This window comes from Rhamphochromis sp. 'chilingali', assembly GCF_963969265.1.
Source record: "Rhamphochromis sp. 'chilingali' genome assembly, chromosome: 7".
NCBI classification, from domain to species: Eukaryota; Metazoa; Chordata; class Actinopteri; order Cichliformes; family Cichlidae; genus Rhamphochromis; species Rhamphochromis sp. 'chilingali'.
This window is the reverse complement of record NC_137934.1, coordinates 13226989-13247454: the sequence shown is the minus strand read 5'-3', so window position 1 is coordinate 13247454 and position 20466 is coordinate 13226989. Positions and strand designations below refer to the sequence as shown.

The 20466-nt window shown below is 40.7% G+C and overlaps 1 protein-coding gene across 1 annotated transcript in view; it reads right to left on the bottom strand.

Annotated features, from left to right (window-relative positions):
• Positions 1-20466, bottom strand: part of snd1 (staphylococcal nuclease and tudor domain containing 1) — a 190975-nt gene that overhangs the window by 17544 nt on the left and 152965 nt on the right. Inside the window, exons 19-21 of the mRNA XM_080887338.1 lie at positions 7704-7827; positions 5666-5735; positions 2710-2823 (exon numbers count right to left, since the gene is read on the bottom strand). Of these exons, the coding sequence (XP_080743464.1) occupies positions 2710-2823; positions 5666-5735; positions 7704-7827 (308 nt within the window). The remainder of the gene's footprint in view (positions 1-2709; positions 2824-5665; positions 5736-7703; positions 7828-20466) is intronic.

Genomic DNA, 20466 nt, shown 5'->3' with positions numbered 1-20466 from the left:
GTAAGCGATGCAGTTTAGTACGTGATTGAGTAATTGGATGGAATAGTAGGCTTGTTTATAAGCCACTACCATTAGAAAGTGGCTATTTTGGTTGGAGTGCTTCTTTCTGGCATTTGTTAAAAGAAATAACTTGGGTGTTCATCTTTTCTACAAGAACAGTCTTAGCAAAAAAAGTTTTAATTAGCTGAAAAGGCAAACTAAAGAAAATGGCAAGGCAGCTGAGAGTTCATGATGCACACGAGAAAACTGGATTAATTACTGATAAATGTGTGGCAGATGCTGCTGGAGTGAGATGTCATGGAAATAACACGCTGTGCCTCTTTCCAAATAAAAACTTTAAGTTAGAAGTGTTATTCCTTCATAACAGCAGAACAGTTAGAGTGTACCTTGGCATTTCCCCCCCTACAAAGATATTTTCGCTATATGAAAAGGCATTAGGAGGCAGGAGAATGATCTTATGCTACTGGCAGAACTGTGTTAAGAAAGATATACGACTGACAATGAATGACTCGGGATGGTGAACATCTTGTGTAAAGGTGTCAGGTTGCAGATTGCAAGACAAAGGCAGCAAGCTTTTTTCAAGTGCAGCAGCAAAGGTGTGGTACAAAAGGGGTTGTGGGCTGTCACGTGCTGTCAGTTTGAGTGACGTAGTAAAAGGCTTCAGAAAAAACAGATGGCGGACACAAGAGAAGAGGAAAATGAAAAGAGAAATAGGAAAGAACAGATGCAGACTGACAGAGAGGGGTAAGGTGCATGTCAACCTCCAACATGTGGTTTAGCTTTGTGCGCGTATGTGTGTGTGTCTGCAGGCTGTAAGGTGTAGGTGATGCCTCTGTCCCCTGGGCTGGATCAACAGATGGGCCACTTCATCACTGACTCATGAGACAGGTGACAGCATGCACCCTGGTACCACCTGCTTGTGAACACATGCACTTTTTCTTCTTTTTCTTCCTTTTTAGTGAAAGTGATTCTGTTTTCACATCCAACAATATATTAGGTTACGCTTAAATATTGACGATGCCAGGGATATTAAACAAATTTGATACTGTAGGCCACGTCCAGCCCACAGTATAAACAAGTTTAACTACAAATTTAATCCCTGACAAATTTTAATATATATGAAAAAAAAAAATCAATTTCACACAATGTCTGTTTTTAAAAATTTCTAAATGGAAAAAAATGTTGTTTTGAGCTTTAATTGTGAGGAATAAATATGTGACATGACAAAAAAGAATCTGTTAGCTCATTGCACAGACCGTCCTGTCATTGTATAATCTCTTTTTCTTTCTTTCTTTATTTCTGTGAACATTTTTTTTCATCATTTATCTATTATGAGGTTACTTTGGTGAGAGGTCTTCATCAGCAGGAAAAGCTCTAAAACTTTAAATTTTAGACTTATTTATAAACTTATTGTAAACTGTATTTTTATCAGATGTCCACTGGGCCAGACTAGACTATTTGGTGGGTTGATTTTCGCCCCCGGGCCTTATGTTTGACATCCCTGTGCCAATCTATCCAGTGGTTTTTAAAGGGGGTGCCGATGTGGATTTGATTGATACTCTGCTATTTGACTGCTATGTTTCCTCACATTCACAAGCCCATTAAAAATACTTTACGCTACATTTTCAAACATAATGATATCAAATTTGCAATTTGACTGTATAACGCAACAGGCTGTCTCACTGATGCACAAAACAAAACAGTTCCTTCAAAGGGTTGCCATGTTTTAGAATAAATGGAGCCTCTTTTGCTTACACTGTTAAGTGCATTTGATAATCTGCGATGCACTATTAAATGCAAATGCATTTAATAGTGCATCGCAGACTACAGCCTCTAAACTGACCGTAAAAATGATTCCACAGCAGTCCTAAACATTTAGACTCTGTTTACTGTAAATGTGTGTGATCATATTATTTTGTGAAAACACGCAAATGCTCCGCACACTGAGTTAAGTGAAATCCAAACCCTGTAAACACTCACTCGAATGCGCCAATCGGGCACATATCAAACGAAAACATGCTTCTGTTTTATTTCTATTCGGGATGCTGCTCGCTCAAAACGCTACCAATCGGTTGACCCCCCATGACACGCGCAAAACACAGTCACTCACACACATACTGAGACATAAACACACACCAGTGGTCACTGGAGGTTGAGAAAACACACTCAGATGTAAACAAGAAGATTAGTGCCGTGGAGGAAAAAAAATGCACTGGTGCTCTGCTATCAGATGGTCAGATGGACGTCCAAGTACACAAACACACAAAGCAACTGGAAGGCTTTTAATCGCTCTGTAACATGAGAAAGTTCGGGCTGCTGAAGCAGCGTGTATATCGAAATCCATCCTATCAAACTGTTAATAAAACCATGTCTGGGCACCCAATTATATTCAAATCTGGTGCAAACAAGTAAATCAATGACTTGGTGTTTGTCATTGTTGTGTCTGCTTTGTACAATATGCATTATGTATGAGCATAATTTTCACTAACACTCGCCTGGAATGACAACTCAACCCCGTCTGTCAGTTGCAGACTTATCGCCCCGTGTGATAAGTGAAACTCAAACAGTTGTCATGTCTTGCCAGGAAAGTCGACTTTCAAACGCTGGCAGAAAATGAGACTGAAGAAGCCGATATCTCAAAGTTAATTTTGAAGCTTTCAGCTGCGACACATATCTCAGCTCTGCGCGCGTGCTCGTCTGTGCACTTACGTCCTGGGGGACCTGGATGAAGGCGAAGGTATACTCGGTGGCCTGTACTGGCAGGGTCCTGGTGCTGAAGGCCGGAGGTATGGGAGCCAGACGGGTGGATGACACAACTTCCCTCTGAATATGAAAGAAGGACAAAAATAACAATCAATACAAAAAAAGTTCATTACAAGCTGCCCCATCAATTGCAATCACATAAAAATGGAGTTTGTTTTATTTCCATTTTTTAAGAAATTAGGTCAGTTACAGGATCAGTGAAGCCTCAATGGTATTTCCAAACAGTACAGATTTTAAACCTTAAACTGTTTATGAGTTTCACATTTTGAGATAGTGAACTGTTACCTATATGACCCACACAAAAAAACATAGCTTGTTATCATTGTCTGCTTATTAATTTCTGGCATTCCAGCCCCCATCTCTCAAATAATATTGTATCAATTGTGCCATCTGTACATCTGTACACTGCAGGTCTTAATGCTCAATTCCAATTTTTTGATCAAATCCGATTTTTGTGTCTGCTTGTTCACACTACAAATAAAATGTGACAGCAAACGCGCCCTAGTGCGAACCCTCAAAGCGGCCCGCATGCGCAAAAGAAGACGTCACACACAACGCGCTCTGTTTAGACCCAGAGCAAACAGTATTGTTTGATAGATGGCCCTTAATATAAAGAGTTCGGACTTTACATTTCCCAATTTTTGCTTTAAGTTATTTTGTTATTTACATAATAATGTAAATAACCTAATAATTATTCTTATTGCTGTTTAAGAGAGGAGCAGGGCTTCAAAGGATAGTTGCAGATTTCTGTCAGAATCTATAAATAAAATGTTCACGTTTCTCCAACGTTGTCTTCCCAGCAGTTTCACTGACATCTACGCTGGATGGCCAGGAAGCGTTCGCGATGTCTTCTCGGGCACTTCTCCAGAGCTGATAATTGGCGTCTGTCTTGTGTCAGTGACGTAAAAGACGGATTTAATGCGACTTGACCGTTCAAACAGCAGCCGCTTTCTAAAACATCGGATATGTATCGGATTCAGTACCACATACGAAAGTGACCCATATCGGATTTGTGCCGTTCACACTGTCATACCATGATTGGATATGGGTCACATAGGGTCAAAATGTAGCGTGAACGTAGCTTAAACTAGATTTGCTCTCTAGTTTAGCTACGAGCTAAGAGTAGAGAAAGCAATACATGTCAAATTGATTGTCACCAACAAATGCTTCCAACACCAAATCACAAAAATGAATCTTTAAAGTGCCTATGATAGGCATTTCAGGTTGAATTCATTTGTTTTGCACTGACATTACATGGGACCTGCTGTATTCATTCCCAAAACCAGATTTTCTATTCTTGAACTCGACTCTAAGCTACTATAGTGGAGTATTGTAAAACAAGCCATTTTACCTCTGTTCCCCTTGCCTTTAAACCAGCTTTCCCCTAATTGGCTAGCCTTCAGAAACAAAAGGTTTGAAGAGTGGGTCGGTGGGGCCAGAGCTGTGCGTGGGAGATCTTTATTAAGTGCATTTGCTCTCACTGACATCATCCAAAGCAAAAAGTAATAATAAGTTGTCTGAAGCCTGAGGTTTTGGCTCACAGTGACTGCTTGTAGATTATTTAAAAACTTTGGCCATGTTTAATATGAACATCCACTAATGTAACAATACATCTATGACAGAAAGCAAGTACAATAGGTCCCCTTTAAAATGTCACAGAAAAGTCCATAAAAACAACAGTTTTATGCATGTTCACAATACCGATTGTTAGTTCAGTGCTGTGCTTTGACTTGGCTCCCAGATCTTTTTAAAAAAAATGTATAAAAATTAAAAGTATGCACTGTATGTCAATGTTATGAAGCACTAAACTTGATATATCAACACAGGTAGGGCACACGTGAGCAATAACCAATCACTGATCACCACAGGCTACACTGTGGTGGAAAGTCAGACAAATATGGCCGTTAGAAGTGGGGAGTTAATTTAATGACCCCCATATCTTAGGCTAATGTGTTCACTGGTCTGTACAGTCTAGACAGAGAAAACCTTGAACATTTATTATGGCTAAAATGTTAAGATTTATCGCCGCCATATTCTGGTTTGACAGCACTTTGAACGCGGGCTTTAAAAATGAAATGCCAAAAGTGTTCTGCTGTGTTTTCTAATGATCACATAATAATTCAGGTACTGACCTGTTCCCGAGCGAGGTTGCAACATTATCAGCTAATAGCCTGAGCCATAAAAATCAAGGCCAGATTGACCCAAACTGAAATGGCGCAAAACTACAAAGAATGAGGTACATAGCAGCTTGATTTTTTTCCCCTTTCTGTGTGCCGGGTCAGCCTCGGAGAATCACACTTTCAGCAACATGCCAGGATGCATCACATCTGCCAACCAAACCTCGATGTGTCCCCTGCTCTGAGGTCAGTCACACACTGTGCCGCTCCACTGCATCATGGGAAAACTCCGCAGGGTGGTCGCGGGGGTGGGGGTTGGCTGAATGAGCCACTTGGTGGTATGGTGATGCGAAAGCATGTGTACGCACATGGGCAGAGACGCAATTGTAACGCGTATGTGAGGATGTAGTGCCTTCGTCATCACGGAGTCACTGAATGAGAATCCTCAGAGAGGGGGGCAGCTCTGTTTTTGTCACAGTTACAGAATGAATAAAAGCAGTCTGCTTCAGTCACATCAAAAGAAAAACTCCAGCTGAATAAATATGGGAACAAGCAAACAACTGGTGACTGAATAGATGGATAATAATGGGAAAAAAATCCCTCTTCAGTTACTAAACTCCTTCTGGCTGTTGGGTTTGGCCAGGAAAAAGCACTGCTACTGTGCATATGTTTTGAGCCCTGAACACCAGCACTTTGTTTTATATTCTAATGATGATAATCCATCATTAAGGGACAAAGACAAGAATGTACACGTCAGTCAAATTCATCGTCACAAAGTTACTCACGTTGCCATAGTCAATGTAGAAGACATGGACCTTTGCCGGTGACTCAACTTTCTCCACTCTGGCTCTGTACCTGTAACAGCAAAAAAATAAAAAATAATTGAGAGAGAGACATAGGGAAGGGGTAGCGGGGAGCAGAGAGAGAGAGAGTATACAGCACAGGGGAAACAGATGAAGACAGAGGGCACAAGAGGAAAAGGAGATGAGTAAATGATTCTGTGCTTATTTCCCTGGGGAGAATGTGTTGGAGGATCTGTCTGTTGTGATCGGAGGAGAGGAGTGGAAGAGGAGGCGGGGTGAGGTGGGACAAAGGGGATCTATCAGGACATAGCAGGGCTGTGCGAATTGCACGGGGGGCTCCATGCAATAAAAGAGAGAAATTTAAACCTATTTTTGCCTTGTAGCAAATAACGTCAGTGCATTAGTGCTAATCAAAAAACCCAGCAGTTTCACTTTGTAACGGTTATATTTTCAAGCGTATCCGACAATCTGAATGAAAATAAACTTGTTATTACAAGGACATACTAATCAGGGTTAAATTAAAGGGGGGAAAAAAACCCTTGAAAACAAAACAACAAAATGCCTCAACAGTGGCTAAATCCTTCCTGTGAATTCTTCAATTCATACAGACGCAACATAAGAACTTGTTTTCCCTCACACTTGTGTCGTTTCATCTGACCATCGCTGACTCTTAACTTTAACAAATGAGCGTGAGGAAGAAAAATTGGCTGCACACCAAGGACAGCAGGAAAAAGTCAAATAATTAGGTCCACATGGGCAAAGACAGAAACGAGAGCACAAAGTTAAAACTGAATAAGTGATTAACAGGAAGACAACAGCAATGGGCACAAAGAACAGGAATGAGAAGAGCAAAAGACAAAGTGACGAGTGACTAATGAACAGTTTTTCTTATTCGCTCTTTTTTCCCCCAATTCACTTTGACTCTGTGGTATTCCGAGAGGCCTTGTAAGGCGACAAATTTCTAATTACTCCCCGAATGAAAGGAGGACATTCCGCATGCATCACAAAATACTTCGATACGGATACAGAGAACAATGAATGTAATTAGCTTGCTGATAAATAATAAAAAATGACAAAGATATCAGATATTTTCCACCTAAAGTGGGGTTCCTGACAGACTTTTTTCCACAAAAAACAGGTTAAAGAAGTGAAAGGTTTACAGCAGATGGTTTGCTATAAATTTGAGCCCTGCCCCGAAAAAACAGGACAGGAAGATGGAAGGAGGGATGGAAGAACGAAAGGACAGCACCTGGGTTGGGGGAACATTTGGTTTTTAATCAGTTTTGTGGTCTTTTTTCACCGTCACCTTCTTGACAGACTCCCTCTCCCTCCCTCGATCACTGTGACTTCTATCTGTCCCATAACCATCTGTAAACTACGAACATCCAGTGAGGAGATGATGAAGAAGTGTGTATGTGAGCTACTGTCAAGCTACTGCTGATTCTGAAGGGCCAAAGCAGTGGCATTGAACTAATTACACCCTGTGGGTGTCTGCAGTCGACACAGGCTTAAATAGAGACAAGGTAAAAATGAAATGTCAGGTGTTCCTGTGAGGGAAATAACTACACTGTGCAAGCACATATTGTACCTCACAAAAATGTATAAAATAAATGTTTAGTTTCGAGTTTCTTCCCTCAGCTGATAAATCACGCGCCACCATCAAGTTCTTTTTTTCTTCCCTCGGGGCATCTGTTGATACCGAGTATTGTGGTAAAATCCATCAATAAGTTGGCCATCCATTGTATTATGTGATGACCGATGCTGTCAAAATTGGGTGATTATTCATTGAGAAAAGAAAACCTGCACCGATCGAACTATTTATACATGCACTGCATCATTCATATCACTGCCTAGAAAACTGAATGTAATGTTTTTTATAATACTGAAGAACAGCAGCTAATAACCCTTGTGTCAAAGGAGAGACGTCTTAATCCTTCCTGTTTGTCATAAGATGACCTGACAATGTTGATAAGGTTGCTATGAGGCTGCTAACATCAGAGGAACTATAACGCATGCTCACCATTCACCATCAGCAAACTTGGCTATGCAGTAGTCTCCCCGGCGTGGAGAGTAGGATCCTTCCACTGGTGGCTGGGCGGCGATTTCTGCTCTCATGGTCTCCATCAGATTCTCCAGCTGACTTCCTGATAGGAAATGCATGTGAGATAACAGGTGAGGACTGGAGTTCAACTTACAATTCCAAATGTAATTTGAGTTTTCTTCAAATTATACTCATTACATGCAAGTGGCCAGTTTTTAACATTGTTGTGGTTTCAATCTTTTCTCCATTTGCATTTCACCCGACTAAAAATGGGACTTTCCACTCTTGATGCAGCAGCAACTAAAAATATGTAACATCTGTGTGTAAAATGGACCTAAAATTCATTCAAATCCTATACAGAGGTGCTGTGATTCCTCCCTTCAGCTGCTGGCAGTATGTGACTGATGGAGGGTGGATCCTGAGGCAGCGGCAGAAAATGAACACGTGTATCTTACCCCATGCAGGGCTCCTAAATAATTGTATGAATATAAATGAAATCAAGTCCGGCGCAGCTTTGTGAGGCATTATGATGCTTCTTGTGAGAGTGAGTATTTTTCTGTCGGCTTGTTTATTCCCTTCATAACCGAATGGTGCAACTTCTAATAATCATTTTCCTTTTTGTTATGAATAAATTAAAAGCATTCCTGCATGCTCGAGTACAATAAGATACTTCAGTTCAAGTTAAATTAAATCACTGCTTTAGAGAATGTACTTTATGCCTTGATTCATATAGACAGACACAATAGGTGTGCTCAAAAAGTTCTGAAAACACATAAGACTTTCAGAAATCTTGACCTCTGACCTTGAGGTTACCAAAATTCAAACTCCCTGAGATTTCTAGCAGAACAGATTCTGTATGAATCAGAAAAATAGATGGTATCAATTTGAAAATTGTACGTTGGCTTGTTCTCGAATTATCGCATTCACAAACTTGGGTGTCTGTGCCGCCTGCCTGGCACGACGACGACAATACCGCATCAGCCTTTTTACATTTGAGGAATACAAACAATCTGATTATGGTGGGTTCCAGTCTGCCATCCTATGCTCTGAATGCACTGAAAAAGCAGGAATTCTTTTGGCCTTTCAAATGCAATCTTTGCTTCCACTTCTTCAAAATGAAAATCAAGTTGAAGGATAGCCCTTTTTTGACATATTGGAGGTGAATCACAGAGGCAGAAGTGCAAGGGGACATGACTTCTACTGAGAGATCTAAAAATAATAGCCACGCTGAAACCCGTCCAGAGGTGCACAAGACGATGACCTTGAATGTAAGATTAGTCAAATTTAAATCAGGCTTATTTTTTTCAACACTTAAGCACGACTGGTGGCTCAGTGGGGGAAAAAAACAAAAAACAAAAACAAAACATTAACGCCTTCAGATACAGATACCAAAACAACCCAAAAACAACCTGCTTCTCTTGTTATGCCTTGACTCTGTTAGAGAAAGAATTTTAAATTAAGCAAGCCAGCTCTCCCAGTGGGTCTTTATGGCCTATCAAGCCATTATATCATGCGAGGGAGACCTATTATGGTGGATTCACGGCGAGAATGGGGCTGTCGATATGGCGGGAGCTTGAGAAATCAGATTATGAGTCAGGGCTTCATGGATCCAATGACTGCAGTAAGTGGCAGCCTGATTTGCACCCATCAGTTGCAATTGGGGAGCTGATTGTGAACACCACTAAGTATGTGCATCTCCAAGAGAGCCACTTTTCTGGTGTTTGTGTATTATGTACAGTATATTTATTTGTGTATTGCAGAGCATGTTTACACACGCATGTCTATTAGTGTTCGCAAGTGGCTGTGCGTCTTGTGTGTAGAGCTGTATGAAGAGTGTGGAAGCAATTACAGCAGCTAGTTTAGTAAAGTGGCCCATATAAATTTCCATGGTGGTATTTTTAGAGGCCATTTTCACTGATCTTACCACCTGGAGGGGGTTTGTGGGCAGGAGCACCAGAATCATGTGCAATGGAGCATCTTTAAAAACATAAATTCATACAATGGGAAAGGAAACTGAGGCAAAAACAAAATTGCATTACACATACAGCACTGTGAAAATGTTGGAGGTTATTCAAGGAAAGCAGAGATGCTTTCGAAAATACTGCAAATAGCTTCCTTTCCTCCCCCCAATAAAATCACGTAGTAAGCGGTAAACATAACATTCATATCAATATTTTGTGTGACAATACTGCATCTACGCATACACTTACTCCCAGTCTTACAATAGCAGATCCGGATATTTTTAAACCGCATGGATAGAAGAACCTAGCATGTCAGCCTTGGGTAGAAACCCAATTTCTCACCTTGTACATGTGTACTTTTATTTTACAGTATAACTGGGGTATTACAAAAACCAGTTTTCTCCCACTAACCTGTTTTCTTGTGTGAAAATAAATGCAGTCAGCGTGTGCATGTATCTGCGTGCAAAATTAGTAGGTGCTGCTTATGCATGTTACTATCAAACAGCTTGGAGGCAGGCACTGCACGCACCTTTTTTTTAAAAAAAAAATTTATTTTTATTTTTTTTTTTTACTTATGTACTGCTGCGAGTTGTCATTAACACCTAAAATTATTTATGCTTGTGGAGAACAAGAAAACACAAATAATGATGCTGTTTTTCCCACGGTTATCTGTGCCGAGACAGGCAGGCAAGCTGCAAACCAACAGCAGACAGGAAACCTTCATTTGCATGCTGTCAAACCTGGAGAAAAACACCAACGAGGGATACAAAGGGATTGTGGGAGTGTGTAAGAAAAGTTGGGAGCTCAGTTTGATTGTGAGGAGGGGGGGTGGGGGGCGGTCAAGGTGGGGGTGTCCGACACATCACTAGCCACCCACTGGTACAGCAATTGCTAATGAATGCAGCAGAGAGGTGGGGAAGAAGCATCAACACACCAAACAGACCCATCCTCAGCATTTTGTAGAGAAAGCAGTTTTTAGAAAACACATCAGATGAATTGCTTTCTAAACAACTTGCATCATATGGACCAAACACACACGCACGCACACAGGCGGGGTGGTTGCATCATTATACTCCAGCTTTACCACTGTGGCTTGGTGCAGAATAACTAATATTGCAGTGGACTACAGCTTCCACAGTCAGCCACCTCCTTGATTTATTAAGCAAATTAAAAAAGTTAGTGCGTGCGAATGTGTGTGCATTTAATTGAAAATGCTTTATTGATGTAAATGGTATTTACAATACCAAGCAACAGAATGGATTATTTACAGTTTGAACTGGAAGCTGGAGCTTATGAGACCACCATATCACAGATTTTAGCATGAGCATAATTATGCAGACTTCCTAAACAAATCTCACTCTGCAGGTGGGCCTTTTAGTGCCCATCACCTTTATTTCCTCGTGTACACTGCTGTTTGGTACAGTTTGAGCTAAGGGTTCTATTTTCCCTGATGTTTGGAAGAAGAAGAAAATTAACATATTCATATTCACCTCCTGATTCTTATCCTCTAGAAAGAGAATAATGAAGACTATAATACATCCTTATTTACCAGATGCATTTTCTTGCATCACAGTTGAGCTCCAGAACTTATCTCAGTCTCAACCTGATAGAGTTGCAAACTGACACCGACAGAGCACTCAATAATGTTCATTTCCACATCTGCAGACTGCAAGGTGTGTTCAATTTAGTATGCAGTGTGGGACTCGCGCATTATCATTATTCCGTGTTGGGATTTGAAGGTCTAATTAGGAGTGCAGAATTCTTGGATCTAAGTTCAGAAACACTCCATCCATATGTCCAGGTTTAAGTCTATGCTTGTCCATAGAAGAGCATCAGTGTACTGTCAAGGTGCAAATCACAACACCAATAATAACAAAAGCAACAACAACAACAACAAAATGCACATGGAAATAAGGTGGATGTGCAAGGAATTACACACAAATACCTATAATTAGGTCTCCTCTGACTGCAATCAGTGTGGAAGAAAGCTAAAATGAACTTCACAAACTGCAGGTGAGCACTGACAGAAGTAATTTGCCATCTGGGGTGAATTGAATAAAAGCTTACGCAAGTGCGGAAATTCTGAATGAATAGGAAGAGTCGCATTAGCATGGAAGGACAGCGAGGAAACGCTGCATTACAGCACAAGATTCCCATTTTACGTTGGCATGAAGACAACTAAATATCTGCGTGCAGATTGGGTAAACCATGTCAAGCGTGAGTGCTCATTTTGCGTTGAATGGAGAGCCAAAGTGACGATCTAAAAAGCAGCCAAACCACTGACTGTGTCTTATGGCGGCCAATTTCTTTCTGTCTTCATCTCTTTATTCATCTGTTGTTTATTTCCCACCCCCTCCCTCATTCTGTAATTTGTTTATTCACCGTTATGGATGCAGCTGTTTGTAAATCATATGTAATTACATTTTGAATGCCCACAGAATAGCGAGGGAACAATTAGGCTTTAAAACAAGAAAACAACCAAAAAGGTGAGCGAAAAAGAGAGAGGGGAGAGAGACTGACATGTTACAGGTTAGTTATGATCATATTTTATTTTTTTGTGGCACACGGTGTGTGAACAAAGGCGAGGGAAAACAAAAAACAAAAAAACAAACAAAAACAGCAAATCAAGTGCCCTTTCACTACGCATCCCAAGGCTCCACTGAATTCTATTAAGCTGTTTACAAAAGGCATTAAACCCACAGAACGGTAAATAATCACAATATGAAAGGAGCTCAGGCCAGGAGAGCAATGGCTACCTATGAAAGCCTTCCAATTTCCTGGTTTATAAGAATGACAAAATTAGGAGTCAAAGCCGAGAGCATCTATGAAAAGATAACTGCCAGGGAAATAACTGACTGGAGGAGATCCAGACACATAAACCTAGCTACAGCTCAGTCAGATTTATAAAAGCAAAATGGATGGTAAGATCTAGAGGAGACACACAATTACCCCAAAAGCCTTTTTCCCCCTCAGCATTCTCTTTTTTTTTTTTTTTTTTTACATCAGCATTCTCGCTCATGTTGAAAATGCTGCAGAACCTTTGTTGTGCCCCCTGCCTGGCTAGTCAAAGACTGTGTGGATACATGGATGGTACATCATCTACCATCTGAGAGATTCACAAACACTGAACGGAGCTTAGTTTGCGGTGTTAAATATGCATGAGGTTTGGACAGGCTTCATCCTCTCGGGGTAGAGGAATGGCTGTGTTTCAGGACATGCGAGCAACAATTTCAAGGTAAAAAGGCAGCAATGACAAACAACAAAACACAGCCTCAGTATACAGCGTACTGGCTTGGAAGGCCTGCAGTGAGAGCAAGCACACTGCAAAGCTGTTATGAGATCATTGGCCCCCGTGTTTGGTCAACAAAGAACCTGTAAGGCAATCACCTGCAGACAGTGTGTAGAAGAAAGGCAAAATAGGAAAAAGGCCATTTAATCCCCTTCCTGGCTGATCTTTAAAATATTCTGAGCATCTGCAGCATGTCGAAGGAGGTCAAGCTAGAAAAACAAATGATCGCCCCACCTGACAACTGCTGCTCCACTCCCTCTAGAACGGGATATGGATTATGTCTTGTGATACTCCACCAGCAATAACTCTCTTCCATTTTTCACTTCCTGCCAGACTGGAGTAGTTTTTTTGTTTTTTTTTGAACGGCAAATTACCATTTCTGTAATTGGAAAAGCCATCACTGAGAGAGAAAGCATCTGTGGCTCTCTTTTTGCATCAGTCTCTTCTGTTCTTCTCTCTACCACCTGTCGAGTCTCATTGACTGCAGCTAATGCCTGGATTTGATTGTGGGGAGTTTATATAAGAAGGTCCTTATTCCCCAAATGTGCACATATTTGCACATTTTTGCCCACATTTGGTAGAGTTGATGAGATCCAGATTTAGACCTGCAAGTGGCTCACCACTGTGAAAAGTCCCATTCTGCCATTCGGCTTTAGGTAATCGACCTCGAAGTTGACATTAGTGCAAATCGTGCTTACTATGAGTGTGGACAAACATGCTTATTTTCCACCTGAAAAGCAAATGCACCCCACCTCAAACCGACAGGTGAGCTGACCTTTTAGAAGCTAAGTTGCGCATCTGATTTAATAATGAATGCCTTGGGAGGCGGAAGATCATCTTGGCGGGACTTGACCTCTAAATATTGCATCTGCTGCAGTGGCAGGGAGCTGGAAAAGTGAAAAACAAGCCGCATCGGGTGCTTCTTCTCCTGCAACTTTCATTTCCTAGCTTGGTTACTTTGTTCAGTTTATGGTCGAATTGGACTACAACAAGGTCTTGTACACACTTCAGCTGAATTAAATATTAGACATAAAAAGGGAGGAGAACAGGGATACAGAGGCCACAGAAATAACTACTTTTCTTTTTTCAGAGTATGGTCCATTTTGTTTTAATGGCAAAACTCTAATTAGACTGAATTTGAAATTAAAGCTAGTATTGTATTGGAAACAAGTAGCTGAAGCTCAAACATAGTTGTAGTCACATACACTTAGTATAATTATAAAATCATTTACTTTGTAATTTTATTGAACCAAAAAAAGGTTTACTACAATCATTAATGTACCCATCAGAGTAATGCCTGAAAGTTGTTATTTTCCACTGCTAAATTTCTGCAATTTCTCTACTTCAAACTTTAATAAGACTGTTCAACAGAGAACTCATGCTTAACAAAAATTACTTTGTTAAATCTAATGCTTTGGGGGGGGAAACCCAAACAAACAGTATGATATGGCACTGGCACAGAAGTTAATTATCTTAACCCCTGGCTGACTCTGGCACACAGTGTTAAAATTAGACATTTCATCCAAAACACACACAAAAACCTTTTTCAGTGCACTCTTGCCTTTTTTTTTTTAGTAAGCTGTACTCTGTAGAGTAGTCATCACTTGGCTGCCTTGACATGACATCTAATTATGAGGCCACTCACCCTAATTCATATGAAACGCTATAGTAATTCTTATGTTCTCTTATTGAAATCAACACAGTGAATAAAAAGGGAACTAGCCCAAAAAAAATCTACTTGAACTAAAAAAAAAGCAATGGAAAAAATAAATTGAACCTAAATTGTAAAAATAATGAAATTCCATTTCAAAAAGCAGGAAAGGACTTGGTCTGAAGTCCAGCCAGACAGTGTTGTTCTGCCTGCATTGCTCCAACAGTAGCTGGGTCCAGCATCATTAGGTGATGAACAGCTGCTGTGTGTAAAAGGTAGAAGTGTGAATAATGTGGACGGAGTGGCACCTGGTTGGGGGGAACGACTCCACTCATTATGAGGCTGTATGGGTGCCAGGAAACAAGCGGTAGACAGGATGTACCGCCAACCGCGCTGCAGCTGAGGCTTGGGGTGAGCAGAAAATGTGTGTTTGTCGGTCGGGGCCAGGCCTAGCAGCCCAGTACCGTGGATGTGACAAGTGCGTTAAGGCCAAATCAGGGGGAGGTCACTAGCTAGGCAGAGACAAGTCTTTTGCCCAGTAACACAATCTGTGGCTTGGGAAAACCAATGCAGTAATATTAAACAGTGTGTCACAGATTAAACATCTATTCTACACAAGTTTACAAGACAGAATAAATGGTGTTGTGGCAGCTGTAAGCTGTATGTTCAGGTAGACCCCAGCTTATATAAGCACTGATTTGAAATAACTGTACGGTTCCTGGAATGTCACCTGCAACTTGGCAGCCCCTAAAACTGAGCTCGGTCTCTCCAACACTGCAGTGAAGCATGTGCAAATTTTTCACAGATCATCAGAACTGTCAGCTCTGCTGGATAAAACTCAAGTCAGCTTGCACTTCGTAAAAGGATACAGGTGGAAGACCCAGGTACAGAGTTTCTCCTTCTACCCAGTTCACAAAATCTAAGGAGGAGAACCTGATGACATCGAGTATGATGAGGATGTCATTCTCCCTGCTGCACAGGCGTCATGGTCAGTGGCAGTCCCATCAGTAAGCCGCCGTCTTTCCCAACACCCCATGAAGCCCGCCCACATGTAGTAGTGTAGCTGGGGCTCTATTTGAGTGTGGTTTGGAGAGATGAGACATTTCTGGGATAAACAGTTTGCCACAAAGTTACTGTCAAAGGTTTTAGGGCTGGTTGTGATTGTAGCCTCTTCCATGCCGTGCTCCAAGTCTGGCCAACTGATATGAGCTGATTCATCCACGGCCAAAGACACCGAGATCTAAAGAACCCATACTGGCCCAGTGTGCCACAATAAGCGAGAACTAGCTAGAAATGCCACACTTAGATGGACAGCTTCAGCTCTCTGGGTACCATAGTGCTGATATAGTGTTTGAGAGATGGCGTCATTTCATTGCAGTGCTCTGTTTTAGATGTGTTATGCATCCTACACCATTTGCTATATAGTGGTAAAACATTTTTCACTGCCGATGTGCGTTTGGCTTCAATTTTGGCTGGGCAAGTGGGCTTTGGAAACATGCCAATTGGTCAGTATAGGCTTATGAGAAGGTTTATAAAGGAAGCCCATCAGCTGCACCCTGCTTTTAAGCCTCTAGCATGCCTCCTGCAATTTGCCCATCATTTCAGAGGCTCTCAGGGCTCCTTTGAAGTGTGCTGACTTGAAGGCACATTCTCTCAAAATTATCTTTTTTGCTGGCTTTCTCAGAAGCAAAAGGGATGTGTGAACTACATGTTGTATCTGCCATAGTTCCTGTTTGAAGTTTTCAAATCACTATAGCTACAGTTAGCCTGCTTATATATGCCCCACTCTTGGGGGGTACTGGCTTTTCTCCCCAGCTGTTTGTTGATGAGAGTAGCTTAATTCACTTTGTTATGTACAGCCTTTGTGCATCCAGTTGGATTGGAAAGAAAAGAAAAGAAAAGGAGAAAAAAGGAAAGCAGCTCTTTGTTTCCCAGGTTCCCACTCATTGAGGGAAGCTTCTTACCTTACAGCGGTCAACACAATGGGTGGTGGAGGCTATTATGTTGGCACATTACTGCCGAGGACTGAAGTCTCCTACACGCGCAATGCCCCAGACGTGCAGCTAGCGTATGGGCCCCTTTTCTGTGAAGGATATCTAAGCAGCTGCTGACTGGCCATGGCTACAGATGTTTATTAGGATCTACCAGCTGGATACGCCTGCTCCTTGGAACACTCAGTCCTTAGTATGGGCACTTAAGGTCTCGTTTATGCCACTGTGTTGGTAGAGTGCATTATAAACCTGAGCAGAGCTTTTCAGATCCATGTCTACATCTCCACTTGGTGTCAAAAATACATGGAACAACCAGTAACATGTGCATTTTCTGCTCATGTTTGTGTTTTATTGCTTTTTTAGTTTTGCCACTGACAGAAGTCATATCATGAAAAGGTCTTTGCAATGTAGTGAGTGATAGAAACACTTCAAAATGTCTACTTCTGTCACCATCTTGGTTATGCACATTTGGCTTATTGGAAACCAGCATACAAATATGTCTTTGTAGTCTTTGTATTGCTTGTAATCACATCAATTCCTCTCACTGTGAAAGCTATATGAATGGACAACAATGTAACCAACTTTCCTAGGCTGTAGTGTTTTGGTCAGGTAGATTTTCTGTAAACAAGGTTTGAAATGAAATATTTAGTCACTACGGTGTCCAATATACATTTATACACACATGCCCACTTCATATTCATACCTATCAAGAGTGCAAGAATATATTTAGCAAGTGTTTAAATTACATAGACTCTCCAGCATAGTGGTAAACTAGCAATATTGTACGGCACAGAGTCACTTCCTTCCCCTGTGCCTGGAGTGGCCTTTGTCTTTCAATGTCCAAGGTCACACAGATCTATGCAGGCCCCCCTCTGACAGTAATTACATATAGCCTCCGGAGAGGAAGCAACATGCACAAGGAAAATAGGGGGTGGGGGAAGACACAGCAGTACAAAGCAGAGAGATGTGTGTGTGTGTCTGTGTGTACTGGGAGAGGTGGGGGGCACGAAACAATGAGCGATAAAGACCCTTAAAATAAACTGAGGATTAAAGAGCTTCTCGCTCAAGCTTCTTGGTGACTTGGAAAACCACTCCTAACGTGAAATTAATCACTTATCGAGTCTGTGTAAAGATTTTCATATACTGAAAAGGAGAGAGAAAAAACAAGCCCTTATATCCTTATTTAATTATAAATGGGAATAATTAAAATGGGAAAAGGGGTAAAATACAGTGCAGATACAGAGGGGCCCAGGAGAATAAAAGGAATTATAAACCAAATTTCCTTCGTTTAGGGAAAAAAAAAAATCTATATTATATATACACACACATTTTTTTTAAAGTACAGCAACAGCTGTGAAAGCTTTTCAATACCCACTGATCACAGCTGGCCACAATAAATAAATAAATACATTCCATCCTATTAGATAGCCACAACTCCCACAGGGTTAATGGTTTGGAAACTGCATCTAAATATTAATGACTGTAACCCGACCGATTGTGTGTGTGTGTGTGTGTGTGTGTGTGTGTGTGTGTGTGTGTGTGTGTGTGTGTGTGTGTGTGTGTGTGTGTGTGTGTGTTCTCTTTCTTTATCTTTTTAATACATGCATCATCTTCTCATTATATTGGACTTAAAACATCTTTTTCTGCCCGACTGTTCATTGGTATTAATATCTACACTACTGCTAAATACTAAAGTCCTACTAGTCCTACTAAAAAAAAAAAAATAAAAAAAAAAAGTCCTACTAGTCAAAGTCAAAGTCATGTTGTTTTACAGCCCCTGTTATAAAAACGTGTGTGAAACGCTGATGGATGGGAATGTCAGGTATACTACTATGTTAAATTTTAAATACATCTGTTGGTATATATAAATTCAACTCAGTGTTTACTCATCCGGTTAATTCCTGTTTCATATGACCTTACTTGACACATGTTATTACCTATAGATTGGAATCAGGGCAGTAGCGAGCACATATGTAGAAAAAAGCCTGCTATTCCAGATGTTTTCAGACATTGATAGTGGGACAGATGCTATAATCACTCTTTCACTTATGCATTTATGTTAGGTGGTATGTTGTCATCAGTTGCAATCACAAGAATATTAAAAAATTCTGCCTCCACTTCCAAGCTTATCTGAGTATATAAAAGTCCTTTTCAGAAAATTTTTTGGGGTGGAAGTGGGGGCATGTAATGATAAAGCACTCAGCTTGTATGATTTTACAGGCCCTAACACTTTGATGTTCTCTTCAAGAGGTTGGTATGACTTAATGTAGCTTTGAGGGAGCGTCAGCGAAAATGAAAGAAACCAAGGGAGAAAAGGAGATGGAGGAAGGAGGGGAGGGGCAAACAACATGAAGGAGAGGGAGATGAGGAGAGGAAAGCAGAGGGTGAAGACCGGTCAGGTTTTTCTTCCCTGCTGAGAATAACATTTTTTTTAAAGTAGCACGTAAGTCTCTTGGTAGAAGAACACGAGCCAATTAAGAGGGAAAAAAATAAATAAAAAAAGCCCTAGCACTGCTGGATCATCTAAAAATCAAGGCTTTATATGAGAAAAGATTAAATAACTCAAAGCTCCCCTGTCAAAATGCACTGAGAGCAGCAATGTTTAAAAAAAAAAAAAAAAAAAGCAGATTGTGTACAATTTCTTTAAATGCAACACTTTAGATTCTACCCCGTAAAAAAAACGTTGAAGTTGTAAATACCTTGCATCTTCCATTTCCCCAGGTTCGTTTATAGGTATAAAGAACTTATGAGAAATATGCTAAAAATCAATAAAAATGCTTTGATTTGCTCTTTTATGTGTAGCTTGAGTACATTCTGTTTCCCACAAGACCATGAACTCCTACTCAGTTTTAGATATTGTGTAATATATTTTTGCTTCTATCCCACCCCACCCAACTGAAAATAAAGGATGCTGAAAGCATTAACCCTAGTTTCAGGTTAATGTGCCATGTATCATATATTTCAGCATCTTCACAGAGACACCCAATTAAGATCAGTGATAAAAAAACCCCCAAAAACAACTCACTCAACCTGAACATTAGTCCTGACTTGCAGGAAAGTGAAGCTGAAGTAGCCAGAGGCAGTGAAAAGGCTTTAGATTTGAATCTACAGCTGATAGAAAATATTGTTGAGCGCATGTCACAATACCCGAAGCTTTCAATGTACAGAAAGGTTATACAAACAATTGTGAGCTAAATGTTTTTCACAGTCATAAATGATTGGATTATTAAGATGCGTGTGATGCTTAGGCTTAGATTGGCAGTAAATGAAGGCAAATTAATTAATGATGACAGTGAGGCAAATTAAAAGGTGGCCAAAGTCAATTTCATGGCCTCTACCAGGCGACTGCCAGTGAAGACAGATGTGGGGGGCGGCAGAGAGAGAGAGGAAGACCTCAGAATCCTGAGTTGCTCCTACAAACTGGCAGACGATGAAGGGATAGTGATTGGCATAAAGGATTCAGATCTGTTCCAGCTAGTTTGTCAATGCAGCTTTTAATGTATTTGCATGTTTCTAAATGCAAAATTGTGTCATGGCAATAATTAAAGCTACATAGACAGAATTTAAAATAGACAACCCACCCCTGAAGCGCTCTCGCCTCTATTCTAAACCCTTCAAAGCAGATAAGCACATACTTACGTATTTCAAGCCTTTTTTGTGTTTTGATTTGGATCATTATGGCTTATACCTCATTGTAGCCCAAAAAAATGAACTTTTTTGAGATGCACAAGTACAAGTGCCGCGTTTCATATGAACTAAAACAAATTCCATGTTGTTTTTTGGCTTCACACAAGACTTGAAACCCACTACCTCTGCTCATCCAATTGAGCATGTATGCCTTACTTCCTAT